This window comes from Coregonus lavaretus (assembly GCF_964263955.1).
Source record: "Coregonus lavaretus genome assembly, chromosome: 39".
Lineage (NCBI taxonomy): Eukaryota > Metazoa > Chordata > Actinopteri > Salmoniformes > Salmonidae > Coregonus > Coregonus lavaretus.
The window spans coordinates 6,155,794-6,179,951 of record NC_140026.1 but is presented as its reverse complement, the minus strand read 5'-3'; the positions used below and the strand labels follow the sequence as shown (position 1 = coordinate 6,179,951).

The window sequence follows — 24,158 nt, the reverse complement described above, 5'->3', positions numbered from 1 at the left end:
CTTCCAGCTGCAGTTTGGAACTTGGTAGTGAGTGTTGCAACCGAGGACAGACGATTTTTACATGCTACGTGCTACAGCACTCGGCGGTCCCGTTCTGTGAGCTTGTGTGGCTTACCACTTCGCGGCTGAGCCGTTGCTCCTAGATGTTTCCACTTCACAATAACAGCACTTACAGTTGACCGGGGCAGCTCTAGCAGGGCAGAAATTTGACGAATTGACTTGTTGGAAAGGTGGCATCCTATGACACTGACACGTTGAAGGCCATTCTACTGTCAATGTTTGTCTATGGAGATTGCATGGCTGTGTGCTCGATTTTATACACCTGTCAGCAACGGGTGTGGCTGAAATAGCCGAACCCACTAATTGTAAGGGGTGTCCACATACTTTTGTATATATAGTGTGTTTCTGGTGTATTTATTTTTTAAATGTTTTAGTGTCTTGAAGTAGGAATGCTGATTTAGGATCAGCCCCCCCCCCCCCCCCCCCCCATATGTAATCTTCTTCATTTGGATCTAAAAATCAGCACTTCTACTCTGAGATGCTTTATGAAAATGCCATTGATGTGTAAATAAGCAATATGAGCGTTTTAACCATAGCAACGTAATTACTAGAAAGGACATCCCCATTCACTAGTAACTATAAAGGGAATTCTCATTTAATATAAATTCTATTCAATAGTAATTATATTTGTATGGTTTTACCACGTGCATCCATAGATTTACTTGGCATTGCAATAGTGAAAGGGGAATTGTGGGCTGTGAATTATAATCTCTTACCAGTTGTCATCACTACATTATGCGCGTGGAACAAAAATAACATTAACATGTTAATGTATATATATAAAAAAAGGAAATGAATGAAAAGGTTGTTTTTTGTAAATCATTTTAACTAATGATCATAAATGTTTTATTGAAAAATAAAATGCTTTATGTATCACTAGGTAAGATTTGTGTGTGTTGCATTTTGGTTTTTATCCCTAAAAAGGTAAAAGAAAAAACAAAATGGGGAAAAGTAGCAGAAAATACAATTAACTAATCTAGATTATCACATTTACATTTTAGTCATTTAGCAGACGCTCTTATCCAGAGCGACTTACAGTTAGTGAGTGCATACATGTTTTTTATTTTTTTTATTTTGATTCAAACTGGCCCCCCGTGGGAAACGAATCCACATCCCCGCCGGCCAAACCCTCCCCTACTTTGGACGACGCTGGACCAATTGTGCGCCGCCCATGGGTCTCCCGGTCGCGGCCGGCTGCGACAGAGCCTGGACTCGAACCAGGATCTCTAGTGGCACAGCTGACCATGCCTTAGACCACTGCGCCACTCGGGATTTTATCACCATGATAAATAACCTTTTGCAAGAGCCTTCCTTGCACATCCCATTACAGCGGCAAGAAGAAGGGGTTTCTGCAGTGATACCAAATATTTATTTTAAACTATACCTTTGTTTCCAGCGTGACGTGTCAGACATTTCGAATTCTGGAGCTGGCGGGAAAATATGCAGTGGCGGGAAAAAAGCGCATGGTCACAGACAAGATCCGACAGAGGCGGGTTTTCAGATGTACCTCGGGAGGCGCTGTCGAGCAATGTAAAACAAATAAATGATACACTGTAACAGTGTAACAACACAGAGTACTGTCTTTGGTAACAATATGCATGAAATACCCCAAATAGAAAACCCCATCAAACGATTTTATACACTCATATAAAAAACAATTACATTCAATAAAGACAGAAATCAAGGCATGGGTCTAGAGGAAAACATGAGCAAACCAAGATTGCACGTGTGTCATATAAACTAGTGCACCGGCATTATATAAACGTCGCGCTATTTTATCAAAATAATGTGCTTGCCATATAGGGGCGAGTGTGGTAATTGACCTATCTAACATTAACATGTAAAGTGCTCGACAGACTGTAAAAAAGGGGGAGGGAGGGAGAAGAGGGGAAAACGGAGAAGGGAGGTATTAATTATATCCGAGTCGTTTATGCTTGGCACGAGTGTGGGCAACAAAACAGCTAGATGTTACGCAATTATTAATAAGAAGAAAAAGTATGCATTTTATATTTTTACCGTAAATATAGATTTTTAACAAAACGCGTGATATTTAATGTATACATAAAAAAAAAAAAAAAAAAAGGTTACATATCAACCATAGAGGCACATCTTGGGGAGAACTGAACGTAACCACCGTGCATAAATCGAGAAGGAAAGAAACATCTCTTTTTATATAGGTTTCAAGGGGTGGAAAGTGCGAGAAAACAGCAAACACTCATCCGGCCTGTGCTGCTCTGAGAAGCCAGGAGCTGGAGTTTGAAGGTGCAAAAGACTCGCTATGGCGGTAAACCTGGACAAGGAAGCGTACTACCGCCGAATCAAGCGCTTATATGGGAATTGGAAGGTAATCAGCACGGTAGAAATATATTTATATAAGACTAGTAAAATCATGTTTTGGATGCTGAAGCTGGCGCGGCGTGGAGCCGCGTTTTTAAACTGCGTGGTTTGACTTTGTTTTCGGCATGACATGAGTGAGTGCCGTGGTTGGTTTTGTAGCTACAGAAACGCAAACAGCAATGATCAATTTGATTATATAGACTTACATGTAGTTATGAAACACTTGTGGAATACATTCAGGAACGATTACACATTCTAAAAATGATAGTTACAACATGGCCACTTATTCTGCATTGTATATTATCTACATATTAGCATAGCTAACGTTAACTAGCTAGTCAGCCATATCTAGCACTTTATGTGGCACTACCACGTTAGCTCGTTGCCAGTCCAGCAAAATATTAATTCATATTCTGAAGTTGCACATCTAAAATTGGCACCAAAATATGTCAGAAAGTACCATGGAATGTTTTGACAGAAATGGCTAGCTAGTTGCCTCTTGTCCACATAACTAACATCAAAGTTTGACACGTTCAAGCTAGCATGCTACTGTAGCTAACTAGCTTTACATCGCGCCAAGCAGGCAGTGATTTGTTGCATGCACTTTTCTTTTGAAGGCACACAACGATTGATCTCATTCCCTGCATTTGAATGCCAACCAGTAGTTAACTAGCAACTTTCTCTCAAGCTTAATTGAGATAATATAGCAATAGATGGATAGTTATCAACTTTAGCTTACTTCTTAACTGTTTCGCTAACTTGCAATTTTCATACTTATCACCGGCACTCAAAAAGAACAAGCAACGTGTCGACAAACTCACAACTGTGGCTAACTGTCTTTTTGCTCACTGGTTTACTTAGTTTGAACAATGTGAAACATTTCTATGTTAATCAACAAGTATCTTTTGTTATTTTCCTCTATTAGAAAGGAGAAGATGAGTTTGGCAAAGTGGATGCCATGGTGGTCGCCGTTGGGGTGGACGAAGAGATAGTGTACGCCAAATCCACTGCCCTGCAGGTAAAACTCATGGACTCTACCCTATCCAAGAGTTATTCCTGACTGTGAGCTGATCAGGGAAAATGTGTGCACGTTTACATACACAGTACATTCGGAAAGCATTCAGACCCCAGACTTTTTCCATTTTGTTACATTACAGCCTTATTCTAAAATTGATTAAATTGTGTTTCCCCCCTCATCAATCTACACACAATACCCCATAATAATAAAGCAAAAACAGGTGTAGACATCTATGCAAATGTATTAACATTTAAAAACTGAAATATCACATTTACATAAGTATTCAGACTCTACTCAGTACTTTGTTGAAGCACCTTTGGCAGTGATTACAGCCTCGAGTCTTCTTGGGTATGACACGACAAGCTTGGCACACCTGTATTTGTGGAGTTTCTCCCATTCTGCTCTGCAGATCCTCTCAAGCTCTGTCAGGTTGGATGGGGAGCGTCGCTGCACAGCTATTTTCAGGTCTGTCCGGAGATGTTCGATCGGGTTCCAGTCCAGGCTCTGGCTGGGCCCCTCAAGGATATTCAGAGACTTGTCCCAAAGCCACTCCTGCGTTGTCTTGGCTGTGTGCTTAGGGTCGTTGTCCTATTGGAAGGTAAACTTTCGCCCCAGTCCGAGGTCCTGAGTGGTCTGGAGCAGGTTTTCATCAAGGAGCTCTCTGTACTTTGCTCTGTTCATCTTTCCCTCGATCCTGACTAGTCTCCCAGTCCCTGCCGCTGAAAAACATCCCCACAGTATGATGCTGCCACCACCATGCCTAACCGTAGGGATGGTGCCAGGTTTCCTCCAGACGTGAGGCTTGGCATTCAGGCCAAAGAGTTTAATCAGAACAGAGAATCTGTTTCTCATGGTCAGAGTCCTTTAGGTGCCTTTTGGCAAACTCCAAGCTGTCTGTCGTGCCTTTTACTGAGGAGTGGCTTCCGTCTGGCCGCTCTACCATAAAGGCCTGATTGGTGGAGTGCTGCAGAGATGATTGTCCTTCTGGAAGGTTCTCCCATCTCCACAGAGAAACTCTAGAGCTCTGTCAGAGTGACCATCGGGTTCTTGGTCACCTCCCTGACTATGGCCCTTCTCCCCAATTGCTCAGTTTGGCCGGGCAGCCAGCTCTAGGAAGAGTCCAGATTGTTCCAAACACTTCCATTTTAAGAATGATGGAGTCCACTGTGTTCTTGGGGACCTTCAATGCTGCAGAAATGTTCTGGTACCCATCCCCAGATCTGTGCTTCACCACAATCCTGTCTCGGCGCTCTACGGACAATTCCTTCGACCTCATGGCTTGGTTTTTGCTCTGACATGCACTGTCAACTGTGCGACCTTATATAGACAGGTGTGTACCTTTCCAAATCATGTCCAATCAATTGAATTTACCACAGGTGGACTCCAATCAAGTTGTAGAAACATCTCAAGGATGATCAATGGAAACAGGATGCACCTGAGCTCAATTTCGAGTCTCATAGCAAAGGGTCTGAATTCTTACATTAATAAGGTATTTCCGTTTTATTTTCAATACATTTGCAAAAATGTGTAAAAACCTGTTTTTGCTTTGTCATTATGGGGTATTGCGTGTAGATTGGTGAGGATTTCTATTTATTTAATCAATTTGAGATTAAGGCTGTAGCGTAACAACATGTGGCGAAAGGGTCTGAGTACTTAGAGTGCACTGTATGTGTTATGGCTTCTGTAGTGAAGAAGCATAGCTAGTTTACACTCCAGCATAAGCATATTTCATAGAATAACATATGCCCCCTCTCCACCTTCTCTCCTCTCTTCTTCCTCTCCTCCTCTCCTTCCCCTCCAGACATGGCTGTTTGGTTATGAGCTGACAGACACCATCATGGTGTTTTGTGAGTCTAAGATCATCTTCCTGGCCAGCAAAAAGAAGGTGGAGTTCCTTAAACAGGTGGCTGTCACCAAGGGTAATGAGAACGCCAACGGGGTTCCACCAATCACTCTGCTCATCAGGGAAAAGGTAAGCGCTGATTGGTAGACTCGGGATGTTCTATCGCTGATTCGCTTTCAATGCATATTATCCCATTTTAGTACAGTTCTTTTAATGTGTGTGGCACAAGAAGTCGGTGTGACCGTTCGTGTGTGAGTGCATGAATGTGCATGCACTCATGTCAATGTGTTTGAGCTGAAGGATCACTCTTTAACCTCTCTCTCCCCCTCCTTCCCTCCCCTCAGAACGAGAGCAACAAGGTTAACTTTGAGAAGATGGTGGAGGCAATCAGGGCCAGTAAGGAGGGCAAGACTGTGGGTGTGTTCAGCAAGGACAAGTTCCCCGGTGATTACATGAAGAGCTGGAACGACATGATCACTGCAGAGGGCCTGGAGAAGGTGAGCAAAGGAGGGATGTGGGGAAAGGGACTGAAGGAGGGAGGGGTGAGATGGGTTGATGGTAAAATAATATTGTTTCCATGTGGTGTGTGAATTTACAGAATGGTGGGTAGCTGGTGTGTGTGGCGGGAGGCAATGTTGCATTAAAAAGAGACTCTCACATGTAGCTAGTTATTGGTCTCTGCATCAGGTCACAATCCTCACAGTCTCTCCGTCTCCCTCTCTCTCTCCCCCTCTCACCTTCCCCCAGGTGGACATCAGTGCGGTTGTAGCCTACACCATTGCTGTGAAGGAGGACGGGGAACTGGTTCTGATGAGGAAGGCTGCAGCCGTCACCAGCGACGTCTACTCCAAGTTCTTCAAGGAGCGGGTCATGGAGATCGTTGATGCAGACGAGGTAGGCTTTGTAGTCACGATCGTTATCCGCTCCCACAACGCCTGTAGATGGGTGGAACATCCCAGGACCCACATTAATATGATAGAACCATCCTGGAAAGCCACTGTTGTGATTGACATGTGCAGTCAAATTGGGCCAGACTGACTGACAACCAATTAAAGATATGTCCAAATAGTTTTGAATCATTTCATTTTGTCTCCAAGATGACACGCACACTTTTAGAGCAAAAACAAAGCATTGCGCAGAGCGTTTCCTGAGTGTGTTCTCTCCTCTTTTGTGCCCTAACAGAAGGTGCGCCACAGTAAGCTGGCTGAGTCTGTAGAGAAGGCCATCGAGGAGAAGAAGTTCCTGGGGGGAGCAGACCCCTCCACGGTGGAGATGTGTTACCCCCCCATCATTCAGAGTGGGGGCAACTACAGCCTCAAGTTCAGCGTTGTCAGGTAAACAGACGCTTCCATGGCGATGTCTTTAGTAATGACCGTTTCCACTGTGATCTTTTTTTAGCCTCGTTTCAGTGCTCAACATACATGCAAAAATAAATAATTTAACAGGTTTATCCAAAATGTGACCAGTTTTGATGATAAAGACCAATTTCCTTCTGTATCACACATACAGTACCTGTCACAGCAGACTCATTTATAAGGCATTATAACACCTTTTATAACGCCACTATAACTCTTCAGTGATAAGAACCACATGCACTTTGGGGCCATCACGTGTGCCATGGGGATCCGCTACAAGTCTTACTGCTCCAACCTGGTGCGGACCCTGATGGTGGACCCGCCACAGGAGATGCAGGACAACTACAGCTTCCTGCTACAGGTGGAAGAGGAACTACTCAAAGAGCTCAAACACGGTGCGGGATGGAGGAAGGGAGATGCAGGGTGTGTGTTTGTGGGGTAGAGTACACATGCTTTGCGTAACCTGACCTTTTTTTTTTCTGACCTTGTTCTCTGTAGGTGTAAAGATCTGCGACGCGTACAATGCTGTGTTGGACTACGTCAAGAAGGAGAAGCCTGACCTGGCAGCCAAATTCACCAAGAACCTAGGGTAGGACACACACACACACTCTTACCTTCTCACACACTCCCACATGGCCTCGTATTGGTTATTGTATTGATTTATTAGGCTTGGGCGGTATCCAGATTGTCATACCTTCATACGACCTTGTGCCATTCCGGGATATTCGGTAATACCGGCAATGAACATACGGGACACTATTTTCAAACCACACTGATCCTCTTCAATCTGAAGGTTAGCTATGCTAACAAGTACATGTAAAATTCCATAGAGAACTAAATGCTAACGAGCGCATTGCGTACATTTTATACAGTCTCTGACCTAAAGTATTTGCAGTCTAATAAAAAGCATGAGCTGGCGCACACCCCCAAAAAGTTGTTAGAGGTGCTGACTAACGGCGAGTAAACTGTAGGCTACATAGTCAACTGTAGGCTACATAGTCAACTGTAGGCTACATAGTCAACTGTAGGCTACATAGTCAACTGTAGGCTACATAGTCAACTGTAGGCTATATAGTCTGTGCCGCCTTCAGGATCACCCTAAAGAAGGCACAGTGGTGCCGAAACGTTGGTGGTTTACCCAATAAATTACTGGAAGCTTGAATATACAGTGTGCGACTCTCTTTTATCTAAATTATTTGCAGTACAGACATCCCAGCTAATAAAGTTATGCAAGTAACTCAAAAATGCTACTCACAGTTTGCCGCACGCACAAAACAAATATTAGACAGCAAGGCTTTTGATCAAGGAGGGGATTCTCTGCTGTTACCAAGCAAAGCTTGATTTTGGAAGAAGCTAACCACTAAATTGGCAAACCAAATGCACAACTGCAGAGCATTTAGCACATTTTAGACAGTTAACTTAATAGTTATAAGATATCTACACCTAAACAAAAATACACTGCTCAAAAAAATAAAGGGAACACTTAAACAACACAATGTAACTCCAAGTCAATCACACTTCTGTGAAATCAAACTGTCCACTTAGGAAGCAACACTGATTGACAATACATTTCACATGCTGTTGTGCAAATGGAATAGACAACAGGTGGAAATTATAGGCAATTAGCAAGACACCCCCAATAAAGGACTGGTTTTGCAGGTGGTGACCACAGACCACTTTTCAGTTCCTATGCTTCCTGGCTGATGTTTTGGTCACTTTTGAATGCTGGCGGTGCTTTCACTCTAGTGGTAGCATGAGACAGAGTCTACAACCCACACAAGTGGCTCAGGTAGTGCAGCTCATCCAGGATGGCACATCAATGCGAGCTGTGGCAAGAAGGTTTGCTGTGTCTGTCAGCGTAGTGTCCAGAGCATGGAGGCGCTACCAGGAGACAGGCCAGTACATCAGGAGACGTGGAGGAGGCCGTAGGAGTGAAACAACCCAGCAGCAGGACTGCTACCTCCGCCTTTGTGCAAGGGGGAGCAGGAGGAGCACTGCCAGAGGCCTGCAAAATGACCTCCAGCAGGCCACAAATGTGCATGTGTCTGCTCAAACGGTCAGAACCAGACTCCATGAGGGTGGTATGAGGGCCCGACGTCCACAGGTGGGGGTTGTGCTTACAGCCCAACACCGTGCAGGACGTTTGGCATTTGCCAGAGAACACCAAGATTGGCAAATTCGCCACTGGCGCCCTGTGCTCTTCACAGATGAAAGCAGGTTCACACTGAGCACGTGACAGACGTGACAGAGTCTGGAGACGCCGTGGAGAACGTTCTGCTGCCTGCAACATCCTCCAGCATGACCGGTTTGGCGGTGGGTCAGTCATGGTGTGGGGTGCATTTCTTTGGGGGGCCGCACAGCCCTCCATGTGCTCGCCAGAGGTAGCCTGACTGCCATTAGGTACCGAGATGAGATCCTCAGACCCCTTGTGAGACCATATGCTGGTGCGGTTGGCCCTGGGTTCCTCCTAATGCAAGACAATGCTAGACCTCATGTGGCTGGAGTGTGTCAGCAGTTCCTGCAAGAGGAAGGCATTGATGCTATGGACTGGCCCGCCTGTTCTCCAGACCTGAATCCAATTGAGCACATCTGGGACATCATGTCTCGCTCCATCCACCAACGCCACGTTGCACCACAGACTGTCCAGGAGTTGACGGATGCTTTAGTCCAGGTCTGGGAGGAGATCCCTCAGGAGACCATCCACCACCTCATCAGGAGCATGCCCAGGCGTTGTAGGGAGGTCATACAGGCACGTGGAGGCCACACACACTACTGAGCCTCATTTTGATTTGTTTTAAGGACATTACATCAAAGTTGGATCAGCCTGTAGTGTGGTTTTCCACTTTAATTTTGAGGGTGACTCCAAATCCAGACCTCCATGGGTTGATACATTTGATTTCCATTGATAATTTTTGTGTGATTTTGTTGTCAGCACATTCAACTATGTAAAGAAAAAAGTATTTAATACGATTATTTCATTCATTCAGATGTTATTTTAGTGTTCCCTTTTATTTTTTTGAGCAGTGTATAAACGCAGGATGTAAAGTGTTGGTCCCATGTTTCATAAGCTGATATAAAAGATCCCAGAAATGTTCCATACGCACAAAAAGGTTATTTCTCTCAAATGGTGTGCACTAATTTGTTTACATCCCTGTTAGTGAGCATTTGTCCTTTGCCAAGATAATCCATCCACCTGACAGGTGTGACATATCAAGAAGCTGATTAAACAGCATGATCATTACACAAGTGCACCTTGTGCTGGGGACACAAGGCCACTCTAAAATGTGCAGTTTTGTCACACAACACATAAGCTACGGACAATGAACACAATTGCAATTTGAATGCACAGAGAGTGACGATCCTGAGGCTCATTGTCGTGCCATTCATCCGCCACCATCACCTCATGTTTCAGCATGATAATGCACGGCCCCATGTCGCAAGGATCTGTACACAATTCCTGGATGCTGAAAATGTCTCAGTTCTTCCATGGCCTGCATACTCACCAGACATGTCACCAATTGAGCATGTTTGGGATGCTCTGGATTGACGTGTTCCAGTTCCCGCCAATATCCAGCAACTTCGACACAGCCATTGAAGAGGAGTGGTACAACATTACACAGGCCACAATCAACAGCCTGATCAACTCTATGCGAAGGAGATGTCTCGCTGCATTTTTTAAGGTATCTGTGACCAACAGATGCATATCTGTATTCCCAGTCATGTGAAATTCATACATTAGGGCCTAATGAATTTATTTCAATTGACGGATTTCCTTGTATGAACTGTAACTCAGTAAAATCTTTTGAAATTGTTGCATGTTGTGTGTTTTATATTTTTGTCCAGTATAGCTGGCAAACATTTAGTTGTGAATTTTATACTGTAGCTAGATCACCTGATGTGTGCTGCACAACAGTGAGTGGCTCACAAGGCTCCGGTCTCTCGTTGTTTGCTTGTAAACAAACACCACGTGACTGGGGACTACTGGTAAGTTTCATAATGTAAAATAGTGTGACAGGTGAAATGAAGAATGCAATCTTCTTTATCTCCTAAAGTATTGCACAAGTTGACTGCAGGTATTTACTTAAAAATGGTATTTCAAATAAATAGTTTCAACGGTATTGGAAAAACCATCCCGTGGCTATTTCCAAGCAGGGTGGGAAATGTACTTTTTGGTCCTCCAGCCGCAGTAGCTGGTGAATGCCCTCATTTTACCTGCCATTCAAATCTTTTACCAGCCACTCAAATCTTTTACCAGCCATTCAAATCTTTTACCAGCCATTCAAATCTTTTACCTGCCATTCAAATCTTTTACCAGCCATTCAACTCTTTTACCAGCCATTCAACTCTTTTACCAGCCACATTTTGTTCTGAAAAAAAATGAAATTAAGGATAAATCACAGAAAACACAGTACCTGCTTTCACTACTATGGTTGAGGTTTTCTCTTCCAGAGCTGACACTCACGTTTTAGTTTTTTATTTATTCGTTTTTTTACATGTGGGTTTTGGATCGAGAAGAAAAAAAAAACTGCTCCCAAATGCTGTATGTGTTCACCCGCCAATTTGGCTGGGAAGAATAGACATTCTACCAGCCGATGCCAAAATCGACCAGCGCTTGGCTGTCGGCTGGTATTAATGTCCCATCCTGTTTCCAAATACCCCAGTATGCGGTATAAACGGTATACCGCCCAAGCCTATTGATTGAGGATAGAGTATATATTGATTATTGAGGATGGGGTATGTATCATGTATTGATTATGTGCGTCCCCTCTTCCTGCTGTAGGTTTGCCATGGGGATAGAGTTCAGAGAGGGTTCCCTGGTCCTGAACAGTAAGAACCAGTACAAACTGAAGAAAGGTAAGCACTCAAGTCACTGTAGTGTCTTACTGAATGTAAGTAGGATACTTTGTAGACATGGTATTGTGTGTGAGTCTCATACAGAGGCCATTTTAAATGGTGTGTAGAGCGGACGCTTTCATAACTGTGTGTTTTCAGGTATGGTACTGAGCATCAGCCTGGGTTTCGCTGACCTGGTGAATAAGGAGGGGAAGAAGGAGGAACAGAAGAAATACGCCCTGTTCATAGGAGACTCAGTACAGATCAATGAGGTAGGAGGGAGGGCAGGGGATGGAAGGATGAGGGGGGGGAAGGAACAGAAGAAATACACCCTGTTCATAGAATGTACAGATCAACAAAGTAGGGTTCACACTCTTAGACTTTATTTCAAACTTTTTTTTAACAAACTCACAGTCAAACATATAGTTCTCTATCAATCACATTTGATATGTCATATTGGCTCAGCGATGGCAGGAAAGAAACACTAAACATTCAGCGTGGCCATTAAAATGTCTATCCTGAAGGACGATCCGGCGACAGTTCTCACTCCGGTCAAGAAGAAGATAAAGAACGTTGGAATCTTCTTAAAGGTACGAAAGATGGCCGCCGTCTCTCTCGGCTTCTTGTTTCACTCAGTCTCTCACAAACCCTGAAAGATGCATATCTATTTCAAATATTAATATGTTTATTTTAGGGCTCTATGTCCTCTAACTGTTATATTTAAGCAATAATACCTGTGGTATATTTTCTGATATACACACGGCTGATAGGCTGTTTCAGCCAATCAGCATCCAGGACCCAAACTACCCATTAAAAATGATTTGTTTCTTCTTGACAGAATGATGAAGAGGATGATGAGGAGGAAGATGCTGACGATGCAGAGGAACTACTGGGGAAGGGAGCGCGTGGACAAGCTTTACTTCAGGACAGGACTAGGGTGTGTGTCCGTGTGTGTGTGTGTGTGGTTGAGAGAAATTCACTACACTTACACCATCTCAGTTTGTGTTTATGAGATAAAACATTATCGTTTAATTGGTCAGAATGTGAGCAACTGTTATTTGATTGGTCAGAACGAGATGACTGCAGAGGAGAAGAGGCGGGCTCACCAGAAGGAGCTGGCCAATCAGGTGAACGAGGAGGCCAAGAGACGTCTGACAGAACAGAAAGGAGAGCAACAGGTCCAGAAGTGAGTGAACGAGGGAATAGAGGAGTGGAAGAGAGGGAGGAGGAGGGTAAGGTGTTACAGAAGGAGAGCAACAGGTCCAGAAGTGAGTGAACGAGGGAATAGAGGAGTGGAAGAGAGGGAGGAGGAGGGTAAGGTGTTACAGAAGGAGAGCAACCGGTCCAGAAGAGAGGGAAAAGAGGAGGGGACGGAGAAGGGATGATGGACTAATGTTTGGAAGGAGGGAGATGGGAGAACGGAATGAGAGGAGGCTGGTAATAGGTAATAAAGGAGTGGAGTGAAGGAGGAGAGGTGGTAGAACGTACATGATGAGGGAGAGAATTATGTTATGGGGATTTTTTTTATAGTGTTATGTTTGTCTAAATGGTATTTCGTAGAAAACTAGGAAAGATACATTTACATGATTAAATAATTAATGATTTCGCTCTCTCCTGATGTTTACGTAGATGGTCTTTCCAAAAATGTGTGCCGTCGCCAGTGAATTAAATGATTAAATGAAGTATTTCCCTCTCGCTCTCTAGGTCCAGAAAATCCAATGTTTCCTACAAGAACGGCTCTCAGATGCCTCGAGAGAAAGACATTCGAGACATGAAGATCTTCATCGACAAGAAATACGAGACGGTCGTCATGCCTGTCTTTGGCATCGCCACCCCTTTCCATATCGCTACCATCAAGGTACCACACACACACACACACACTAATCACAATTAGACCGAATTTGAGACCACACCTATCTGAGGAAAAACTTGACCTGTCTGTCTGTGTAGAACATCAGTTCGTCGGTGGAAGGAGACTGGACGTACCTGAGGATAAACTTCTATGTTCCCGGCAGCTCTCTGGGACGCAACGAGGGCAACATCTTCCCCAACCCTGATGCCACTTTTGTCAAAGAAATGTGAGAGGAAATGTGTGTGTGACTGAGTGCCCATATACTTACTGCATGTTTCACTGCTGTCAAATATCAAGCAGATGGTCGTAAGTGTGTGTGTGCTATATGCATCTTTGTCCACCTGCTGCTGTGTCTGACATTGCTCATACCTCCCCCCAGTACGTACCGGGCATCGAACCTCAAGGCGCCTGGTGACCCAACAGTCCCGTCCACTAACCTCCAGAACGCCTTCCGCATCATCAAGGAGGTGCAGAAGCGCTACAAGACCCGGGAGGCTGAGGAGAAGGAGAAGGAGGGTATCGTCAAGCAGGACTCGCTGGTCATCAACCTCAACCGCTCCAACCCCAAACTCAAAGACCTCTACATCAGGCCCAACATCGCCCAGAAGAGGATGCAGGGGTCACTGGAGGCCCATACCAACGGTGAGGAAAGGGTTCCCATAACAATTAATTGAAAGAGGAGAGTAGTGGAGGAAAGAAGAGAGGGGAAGGAAAGAGGGTGGGGGAACGAAGAAATGGTGGAGGTTCTTCCCAGATCAGAGTGTTGCTGTAGACTATAAGAATGCTGTGTATTCTCAATCAACATTTTAGTCATTTAGCAGATGCTCTTATCCAGAGGCACTTAGTTAGTGCGTTCATCTTAAAATGGGTAGGTGAGACAACCACATATCACAGTCATAGTAAAAAAAAGTACTTATCAGCAAAGTTGGGGCTAGTAGGAAAAAGAAGTGTCCCCCTCCATCCCTCAACGGATCTGGTAAATAACATGTCTCTGTCTCTCTGTCCAGGACAGAACCTGGGAAATAACATGTCTCTGTCTCTCTGTCCAGGACAGAACCTGGTAAATAACATGTCTCTGTCTCTCTGTCCAGGACAGAACCTGGGAAATAACAGGTCTGTCTCTCTGTCCAGGACAGAACCTGGTAAATAACATGTCTCTGTCTCTCTGTCCAGGACAGAACCTGGTAAATAACATCTCTCTGTCCAGGACAGAACCTGGTAAATAACATGTCTCTGTCTCTCTGTCCAGGACAGAACCTGGGAAATAACAGGTCTGTCTCTCTGTCCAGGACAGAACCTGGTAAATAACATGTCTCTGTCTCTCTGTCCAGGACAGAACCTGGTAAATAACATCTCTCTGTCCAGGACAGAACCTGGTAAATAACACGTCTCTGTCTCTCTGTCCAGGACAGAACCTGGTAAATAACATGTCTCTGTCTCTCTGTCCAGGACAGAACCTGGTAAATAACATGTCTCTGTCTCTCTGTCCAGGACAGAACCTGGTAAATAACATGTCTCTGTCTCTCTGTCCAGGACAGAACCTGGTAAATAACATCTCTCTGTCTCTCTGTCCAGGACAGAACCTGGTAAATAACATGTCTCTGTCTCTCTGTCCAGGACAGAACCTGGTAAATAACATCTCTCTGTCCAGGACAGAACCTGGGAAATAACATGTCTCTGTCTCTCTGTCCAGGACAGAACCTGGGAAATAACATGTCTCTGTCTCTCTGTCCAGGACAGAACCTGGGAAATAACACGTCTCTGTCTCTCTGTCCAGGACAGAACCTGGGAAATAACATGTCTCTGTCTCTCTGTCCAGGACAGAACCTGGGAAATAACATGTCTCTGTCTCTCTGTCCAGGACAGAACCTGGGAAATAACATGTCTCTGTCTCTCTGTCCAGGACAGAACCTGGTAAATAACACGTCTCTGTCTCTCTGTCCAGGACAGAACCTGGTAAATAACATGTCTCTGTCTCTCTGTCCAGGACAGAACCTGGTAAATAACATGTCTCTGTCTCTCTGTCCAGGACAGAACCTGGTAAATAACATGTCTCTGTCTCTCTGTCCAGGACAGAACCTGGTAAATAACATCTCTCTGTCTCTCTGTCCAGGACAGAACCTGGTAAATAACATGTCTCTGTCTCTCTGTCCAGGACAGAACCTGGTAAATAACATCTCTCTGTCCAGGACAGAACCTGGGAAATAACATGTCTCTGTCTCTCTGTCCAGGACAGAACCTGGGAAATAACACGTCTCTGTCTCTCTGTCCAGGACAGAACCTGGGAAATAACATGTCTCTGTCTCTCTGTCCAGGACAGAACCTGGGAAATAACATGTCTCTGTCTCTCTGTCCAGGACAGAACCTGGTAAATAACATGTCTCTGTCTCTCTGTCCAGGACAGAACCTGGTAAATAACATGTCTCTGTCTCTCTGTCCAGGACAGAACCTGGTAAATAACATGTCTGTCTGTCCAGGACAGAACCTGGTAAATAACATGTCTGTCTGTCTGTCTGTCCAGGACAGAACCTGGTAAATAACATGTCTGTCTGTCCAGGTTTCCGTTTCACGTCCGTCCGCGGGGACAAAGTGGACATTCTCTACAACAACATTAAACACTCCCTCTTCCAGCCCTGTGACGGAGAGATGATCATCGTACTGCACTTCCACCTCAAGGTACCTGTGTGTGTGTGTGTAACCTTAGGCTTAGTACAAGATGTCTAACCTTATATGCTTTGTAATCAGGCTGTAGGTATTTGGGTCTATGCTTTCGCCTGGGGCATTTGGAGGGGTCTTGATTTAGTTTAGACGTGTGTATTTGTGCGTCCATTTTGACTAATCCCACCCCTCTCGTCCTCCATCAGAACGCCATCATGTTTGGTAAGAAGCGTCACACAGACGTGCAGTTCTACACAGAGGTAAATAAAGTTTTTATCGTATGTTTTATCTTACCTTAATATATTGTCTTAAGATAGGATAAGACAATATTATCTCCTCTTAGGTGGGTGAGATCACCACAGACCTGGGGAAGCACCAGCACATGCACGACCGCGACGACCTGTACGCCGAACAGATGGAGAGAGAGATGAGACACAAGCTCAAGTCTGCCTTCAAGAACTTCATCGAGAAGGTGGAGACCCTCACCAAGGAGGCACTGGAATTCGAAGTGCCCTTCCGAGACCTCGGGTATGAGGGAGGAGGGAGGGATGGAGGGAGGGAGGGAGGGAGGGAGGGAGGGAGGGATGGAGGGATGGATGGATGGAGGGAGGGAGAAGGGAGGGAGGGAGAGAGGGATGCAGAGTGATATGGACAGGGTAAGGGCGTTTTGAGAAGGCGTGTGAATATTAAAGGGAATATTCATCCATTTTGAATGTTGTACAGTTTTTGTGCATCTTTGAGCGATGTTCTATCGATTCCTGAGGACATTGCATGTTTTAATGTGTATCTGAGTTTCGCATCATATGATGAGTGAATCTTTCCTTTAAGGGGGGGGAAGCATGGAGTTGGGTGTTCAAGTAATGAACTGTATGAAACTGTTTAAGTTAATAATATCAGTCTCGTTGCGGAGGACATTACTGTGTGTGTGTGTTCAGGTTCCAGGGTGCCCCCTACAGGAGTACCTGTCTGTTGCAGCCCACCTCCAGCTCCCTGTGTAACACCACTGAGTGGGTGAGTGCTTATTACTGCTACCGCTGCTACTACAACTACTACTACCATTAGTACTACTACTACCGCTAGTACTACTACTACTACCGCTAGTACTACTACTACTACTGCTACCACTACTACTGCTACCGCTACTACTGCTACCGCTGCTACTACTACCGCTAGTACTACTACTGCTACCACTACTACTACTACTACTACTACTACTACTACTACTAGTACTACTGCTACCACTACTACTGCTACCGCTACTACAACTACTGCTAGTACTACTACTACTGCTGCTACTGCTAGTACTACTACTACTACTACTACTACTACTGCTGCTACTGCTAGTACTACTACCGCTAGTACCACTACTACTACAACTACTTCTAGTACTCTTACTGCTACCGCTACTACAACTACCGCTAGTACTGCTAGTACTATTACTGCTACCTCTAGTACTACTACCGCTACTACTACTACTACTACTACTACTACTACTACTACAACACACATTAATACTACTACTACTACTGTTACACACATTAATACTACACCACACTAGCACTACTACTACTACACATATTAATACTACATCACAGTAACACTACTACTATTACTACACATATTAATACTACACCACACTAACACTACTACTAACACATATTAATACTACTACTACACATTAATACTGCTACACCACAGTAAAACTACTACTACACATGAATACTACTGCTACTACTACACATTAATACTACACCACACTACTACTACTACTACTACACCGCTATTACTACTATTATTACTACTACACACATTAATATTACTGCTGCTGCTACTACACCACATTAATACTACTACTACTACTACACACATTACTACTACAGCACATTAATACTACTACAGCACATTAATACTACTACTACACACATTGCTATTACTACTACTACTACAGAAATTACTACTACACACTAATAATACTACTACTACTACTACTACTACTACACATTCACTGATATAGTCAGCAGCACTGCTTGCATTCTCCACCATGTGTTTTAAACCAAGCTAGGCCTTGAGGCAGATATTTTATCTAATAAAATCCTTTGTAGGTTAAAGTTAACACTAAAAAGGTACATGCTCTCAGCAGTCTACTATATATATATATATATATATATATTTTTCTTCTCATCATTCCATCCTCTCTTGCTCCTTCCCCAGCCTCCGTTCGTGGTGACTCTGGATGAGGTGGAGCTGGTGCATTTTGAGCGCGTTCAGTTTCACCTGAAGAACTTTGACGTGGTCATCGTCTACAAGGACTACAGCAAGAAGGTCACCATGATCAACGCCGTGCCCGTCAACTCACTGGACCCCATCAAGGAGTGGCTCAAGTAAGTGCATCGATTAACCTAGACTCGTTTTTCTGACTAGATTACTAATCTACCGCCTTTCCTCAAAGTCCCGCCCACAGTGATTGATTGACAGGTCTGAAACCCTACCAACTCTGTGACTCACCAACATCCTTGCCCCCTCACCTGAAAATTTCGCCCACAGTGATTGATTGACAGGCCAAACTCTTAAAGGGATAGTTCACCAAAATTACACATTGGTTTCCTTATCCTAGGTGTCCACAACAGCAGATCCAATAAAATTTATTTGAGTTTGAGTTTATTTTTTACAGGGACAGTGCACATTAATCAACGTTTCAGTAAAAGTGCCGGTTTTAGCCAGCCGGCTAATTTTCAACCGCAGTCCCTGGGCAGGTTATTAAAAACAATTACAATATAGACAATAACAACATAGAACAAGACATAGCATACAGACATAGCAACATAGGACAAGCAAGACGTAGCATACAGACCGAGCAACATAGAACAAAAAGCAGCAAGACAAAATTCATAAAAGCAACAAAATGTTTCCACACCTCACAAGTTACAGACAACAGACATGGAAAGCGGCAACACACAGCTAGGGACCATGTTCACAAATCTGATTGACCTTTAGCCATGTCTTCAAGCATTTTGTGAAAGTGTGATATGTGGTGCAGTTGTGTGTGTCTGATGGCAGTGTATTCCAGACATGGGAAGCTCTCACAGAAAAAGCAGATTTACTAAAGGTGCTTTTCCTTAGGGGAACTACACAGTCACCTCTCATGGCAGACCTTGTGGATCTGCTGCCATATGTTTGGGTTTTCTGTTTAACAAAAATACTGAGTGGAGGGGGAGCCAAGCCATTTAGGATCTTGAATACAAGACATGCATCGGTGTATTGCACAAGATTTTCCCAACTCAGGAGCTCATGCTTTCTAAGGATGTGACAGTGATGATGGCTATTGGGCTTCCTATCAAGCACTTTGAGAGCCTGTTTGTAGACAGACTGAATAGGTCTTACTGTTGTACAGCAAGCTTGGGCCCAACTAGTCAAGCAGTATGTTAAGTGGGGGAGTATCATAGATTTGAAGTACAGTTTTGCTACCTCTGTAGTCAAACAATTTCGTATAAATCGGAAATTAGCTAGGTTGAATTTGGTTATTTGAATTACCTTTTTCACATGCTTTTTAAAAGAGAGGTTGGAATCAAGTATGATGCCAAGGTACTTAAAATCAGATACCCCCTGGAGCTTCTCCCCTGACACATAGACTTCTGGCTCAGTAGCATCTGTTGCCCTCTTTGTGAAGAACATGCAAACAGTTTTTTTCACATTGAGATGCAAACACGAGTCACTGAGCCACTTTGTAACCTGGACCATTACAGTAGTGAGTTCTTGTGCAGCTTGTTGTTTGCTCTTTGCATGCACATATATCACTGTATCATCTGCATACATTTGAACTTCAGACCCAGTACAGACAGAAGGCAGATCATTAATGTACAGGCTGAACAGGAGGGGCCCCAGTATTGACCCTTGGGGCACACCCACATCATAGCTAAGAGTGGGCGATAGCTCATTGCTCACTCTGACACACTGAGTTCTGCCTTCAAGGTATGCTTTCATCCATCTCAAGGCATCGGGGGAAAAGTTGAACTTGGACAATTTTGTGATGAGAATCTCATGGTTAACAGTATCAAAAGCCTTCCTTAGGTCCAGAAACACAGCCCCAACAACGCCCCCTTTGTCCATCTTGGACTTCACATTTTCCAGAAAAAAGCAGTTGGCCATTTCTGTGGAGTGTTTCGCTCTGAAGCCAAACTGCATGGAATGTAATGTGAAGGGGCTGTTGTTGAGGTGGGCAATCAGTTGTTCTGCTACACACTTTTCAACAACCTTTGACACCACAGGTAGTATACTAATGGGCCTGTAGTTACTCACGTCAGCAGGGTCGCCTGATTTAAAGATGGCCGTTATTATGGCCGACTTCCATACCCTTGGAAACACCCCGAGACCAATAGATGTGTTGGTGACCCTGAACTTGAAGAACAAACATCATTGTGGCAATTCATATCTTGCAGTAAAACTAAATATTAGTTGAATCTCATGAGAACAGGTTTAATGTTAAAGGTTCTCTCACTTAGAACATAGTCCTGATCACGTAGACCTTCGCCTAGACGATATCCAAAACAACTAACACACTGAATTCATACATTTTTGTGGTCTTTCTACTGAATGCCACAACTCGTGTTACCAATCTGGCAGGTAAAGTCGTTAAAGTATTTAATAATTTAGCTGTGAATTTCGGAAGGAATCAAGGCATTAGAATGTACCAGAGGCTGTCACAAATGGAGCTCGTTCTGCCCCCCAACAATTCAGGGGACACCGTCCCCCCCCAAGCCCGGAACGTACGGAAAGCACTGATTAACCAATCAACCAATTAGCAGTCAGTTAACTCACTGGACCCCATCAAGGAGTGACTCAAGTGGACTGGATCTGTGTGGCTCAGTTGGTAGTGTGGCACCTTCAATGCCAGAGTCGTGGGTTTGATTTCAGCTCACCGATACGAAAATGGAATCTGTAGAACGTTCTGGATTAAAAGTGTCTGCTTAATGTCATATATCCATCAACCGATCACTTTGTGGATTTAGTCTCCTCCTTTTTAACTGTGAATTCGTTTTTGGGGAAAGGAATTTGTTTTTAAATGGATGTTTGTGTTAGCAGAGTTTTACCAAGTGTTGCTCCTCAAAATAAAAAACGACTTTAAAGAAAAACCTGTCGCTCTCTCCTCTCCTTCCCCCTCACACTCTCTCCACCCCACCTCTCTCACTCTCCAGTTCCTGTGATATCAAGTACACAGAGGGGGTCCAGTCTCTGAACTGGACTAAAATCATGAAGACTATAGTGGACGACCCAGAGGGCTTCTTTGAACAGGGGGGGTGGTCCTTCTTAGACCCGGAGAGTGAGGTGAGGACTGTGTGAGAGTGAATGTGGAGCGTGTGAGAGTGAATGTGGAGCGTGTGAGAGTGAATGTGGAGCGTGTGAGAGTGAATGTGGAGCGTGTGTGTGCTATTAAAACATAGTGTTGTGTTAAAATGAAGATGTTGGACAAAAGTGTTTCTCTCTGTTTCTCTGTCTCTCTCTGTTTCTCTCCATCTCTCTCTCTCTCTGTTTCTCTCCATCTCTCTCTCTGTTTCTCTCTCTCTCTCTCTCTCTGTTTCTCTCCATCTCTCTCTCTCTCTGTTTCTCTCCATCTCTCTCTCTCTCTGTTTCTCTCTCTCTCTCTTTGTTTCTCTCTCTCTCTGTTTCTCTGTCTCTCTGTTTCTCTCCATCTCTCTCTCTCTCTGTTTCTCTCTCTCTCTCTCTCTGTCTCTCTCTCTCTGTTTCTCTCTCTCTCTTTGTTTCTCTCTCTCTCTGTTTCTCTCTCTCTCTCCATCTCTCTCAGGGGGAAGGAGCAGAGGATGACTCTGAGTCAGGGGAAGACCAGACCTTTAACCCCTCGGCAGACGAGAGTGAGGCAGAGGAGGAAGACAGTGATGAAGATTATGACTCAGAGAGCGAGGACTCTGGTAATGGTAACAAGTCATGTTGAGACACACACACAGATGATTACTGACCCATACATAGTCCTCTCTCATTTTCACAAAAACACACACCACTTACATTGACTTACTGTCACACGCACGTACACACACACACACAAACATAAACGTACAGAGACTTAGTAGTGTGTGTATTTCAGACTACAGTGCATCGCTGGGCAGTGAAGAGGAGAGTGGTAAAGACTGGGATGAGTTGGAAGAGGAGGCCAGGAAAGGTAAGTCTACTCCTCTACATTCTCCCCCAAGGAGGGAAAAACCTAGCTTACCATCCCTGAAGCAAGAGGTACCATCGCTTGCTGGTCCATGGTATAGAAAAGGTGGAGAAACACTTGAAAATACTACTACTTTGTTATCCAATGTGAATTGGAACTTCTTCATTGAACGACCTATGACAGTTTTGTCCTCGTATGTTTTGATATTGACACTCGTAATGTGAAATCGGTTGCAAATGTTTTGATATTGACCCTTTCCCTCCCTCCCTCTCTCTCGCCTCCTCCCCTAGCCGACATAGAGTCTCACTACGAGGACACGGAGGAGACCTCGTCGGCCAATAGGAAGCGGAAGGGCCGCTCGTCAGCCCCACCCCCCATCGCCAAGAAGAAACGGCGCCACTGAATGATGACATCACCAGACACGGTCTCAACAAAACACACACTGCCAAAACATTGTCTCCTCCAATTCATCTTCGCTCTCACTTCCCTTCATCTTTCCCTCATACGCAAACACAAACACAGAAACACACACACGCTATACAATGTGTCTATAGAGGTAGTAGCATCCCCATGCGTTTGTATTAGGCAGTGAGTGTCGTGATTTAAATGGCCATATCGTACCTGACGACAGACGGACACAAACTCCATCTCTTTCGTTCTATTCCTTCTTTCTTCATTCCTCCTTCCTTTCCTTTGGCAACTCTCACTCCCCTGTTTCCAGGAGCCAGGTGTCTGTGTGTGTGTGTTGAAAGGGTTTTTATTGCAAACTATAGTTTTTCTGTTAAATTGTTTCTAAACCAATAGAGTAAGCAGTGATAATGATGACATACAGTATCTTCTGCAAAGCATTTTATACAATTTTGTGAAAACAAATAATCTTCTGTTCCCTCCCTCCTTCCACTTCTGGCATTCTACCATTCATCCTCTCATCTTCTTGGACACAGTTTATTTGCTGAGTAAGATTGATATCTTGATCGTTGGGGAGGGGGGAGCAGAGCCAGATACCAATATTAATTTTTGATGCCGTTTTCCAATTCCTTTGTTTTAATGGGGGTTTGTACAGACTGACACAGACACTCACAATGTCTCTCTCATTCCCCCCCCCCTCCCTCTTTCCTCCCTGTCTCTCTCATTCCCCCCCCCCCTCCCTCTTTCCTCCCTGTCTCTCTCATTCCCCCCCCCCCCCCTCCCTCTTTCCTCCCTGTCTTTTTGTTCATCCTGGATAGATAGACTGTTGAATTGTTAATTAAAAATCCTGATGTTTTTTGTAATAAAATTCAAAAATAAATTGTGGTTATTTTTGTCTCATTCATTTAAGTGTCACTTTCAATGCTACCTATTAATAACTATGAAATTGATTAACCATCCTCTGTGCTACATTGTACACTTCTGAGTTGGTCTAGCACAGTGCTTCTCAATTATTTTCTGTTGCGCCCCCCCTAGGAATAAGTAAACATTTCGCGCCCCCCAACTGGAAATAGTATCATTTGTCTATGAAATTGTTCTAAGTACACCTCTGCATAACATTGTATCCTTATTAACATTAAAGAAAATAAAAAATAAAATAAAGAAATATAGATCAACTTACAACAAAGAATAACTTTATTAACATTGTTTTTTAGTCTGTAACAAAAGACTTAAAGTGCATCAATTTGCCTGAAATCTGCCTTATTTTAACTGTAAAAATTTTTTTACCATTTGATACTGAAAAATAAAATAAAATATAATCAATAAATAATAATAAATTCAAATTGATCAGCAACATGAACTCAGGAGCCCAATATATGAAACACTGACCTATAAAACAAAAATGAATAAAACCATTTGTGCTGATTTTTTTTTAGCAAAATGAGGAAGTCAGGATTAATGGCAAAAGGCACGTTTGTCTTTGAGTTTATCTACCAGCTGTTCTTTAAGATCGTTAGCAATGTCATTTATACGTCTGGCGATAGTGTCATTGGACAGAGGGATAGTTTTTATTTTTGCAGCACTTGCGTCATCCAGCATGACAGAGACCATGTCTAATGCTGCAG

At 43.9% G+C, this 24,158-nt stretch overlaps 1 protein-coding gene across 2 annotated transcripts; it reads left to right on the top strand.

Annotated features, from left to right (window-relative positions):
- The first annotated feature begins 1,977 nt into the window (after window positions 1-1,977).
- Window positions 1,978-23,404, top strand: LOC311113187 (FACT complex subunit SPT16-like). 2 transcript variants are annotated; one of them, XM_084156381.1, is made up of 25 exons: window positions 1,978-2,404; window positions 3,323-3,415; window positions 5,217-5,387; window positions 5,603-5,755; window positions 6,006-6,152; window positions 6,441-6,592; window positions 6,836-7,008; window positions 7,112-7,202; window positions 11,394-11,467; window positions 11,606-11,718; window positions 11,971-12,036; window positions 12,285-12,383; window positions 12,517-12,632; window positions 13,151-13,304; window positions 13,397-13,524; window positions 13,678-13,940; window positions 15,856-15,974; window positions 16,163-16,216; window positions 16,300-16,484; window positions 16,892-16,967; window positions 18,168-18,337; window positions 21,149-21,278; window positions 21,757-21,880; window positions 22,054-22,128; window positions 22,416-23,404. In XM_084156381.1, exons 1-25 carry the CDS (start codon window positions 2,339-2,341, stop codon window positions 22,526-22,528), a joined length of 3,105 nt encoding a protein of 1,034 aa, XP_084012507.1. In that variant the 5' UTR covers window positions 1,978-2,338; the 3' UTR covers window positions 22,529-23,404. The 2 variants fall into 2 exon arrangements, with proteins under 2 accessions (XP_084012507.1, XP_084012506.1); XM_084156380.1 differs by having other exon boundaries at window positions 21,757-21,886.
- The last annotated feature ends 754 nt before the right edge of the window (window positions 23,405-24,158 follow it).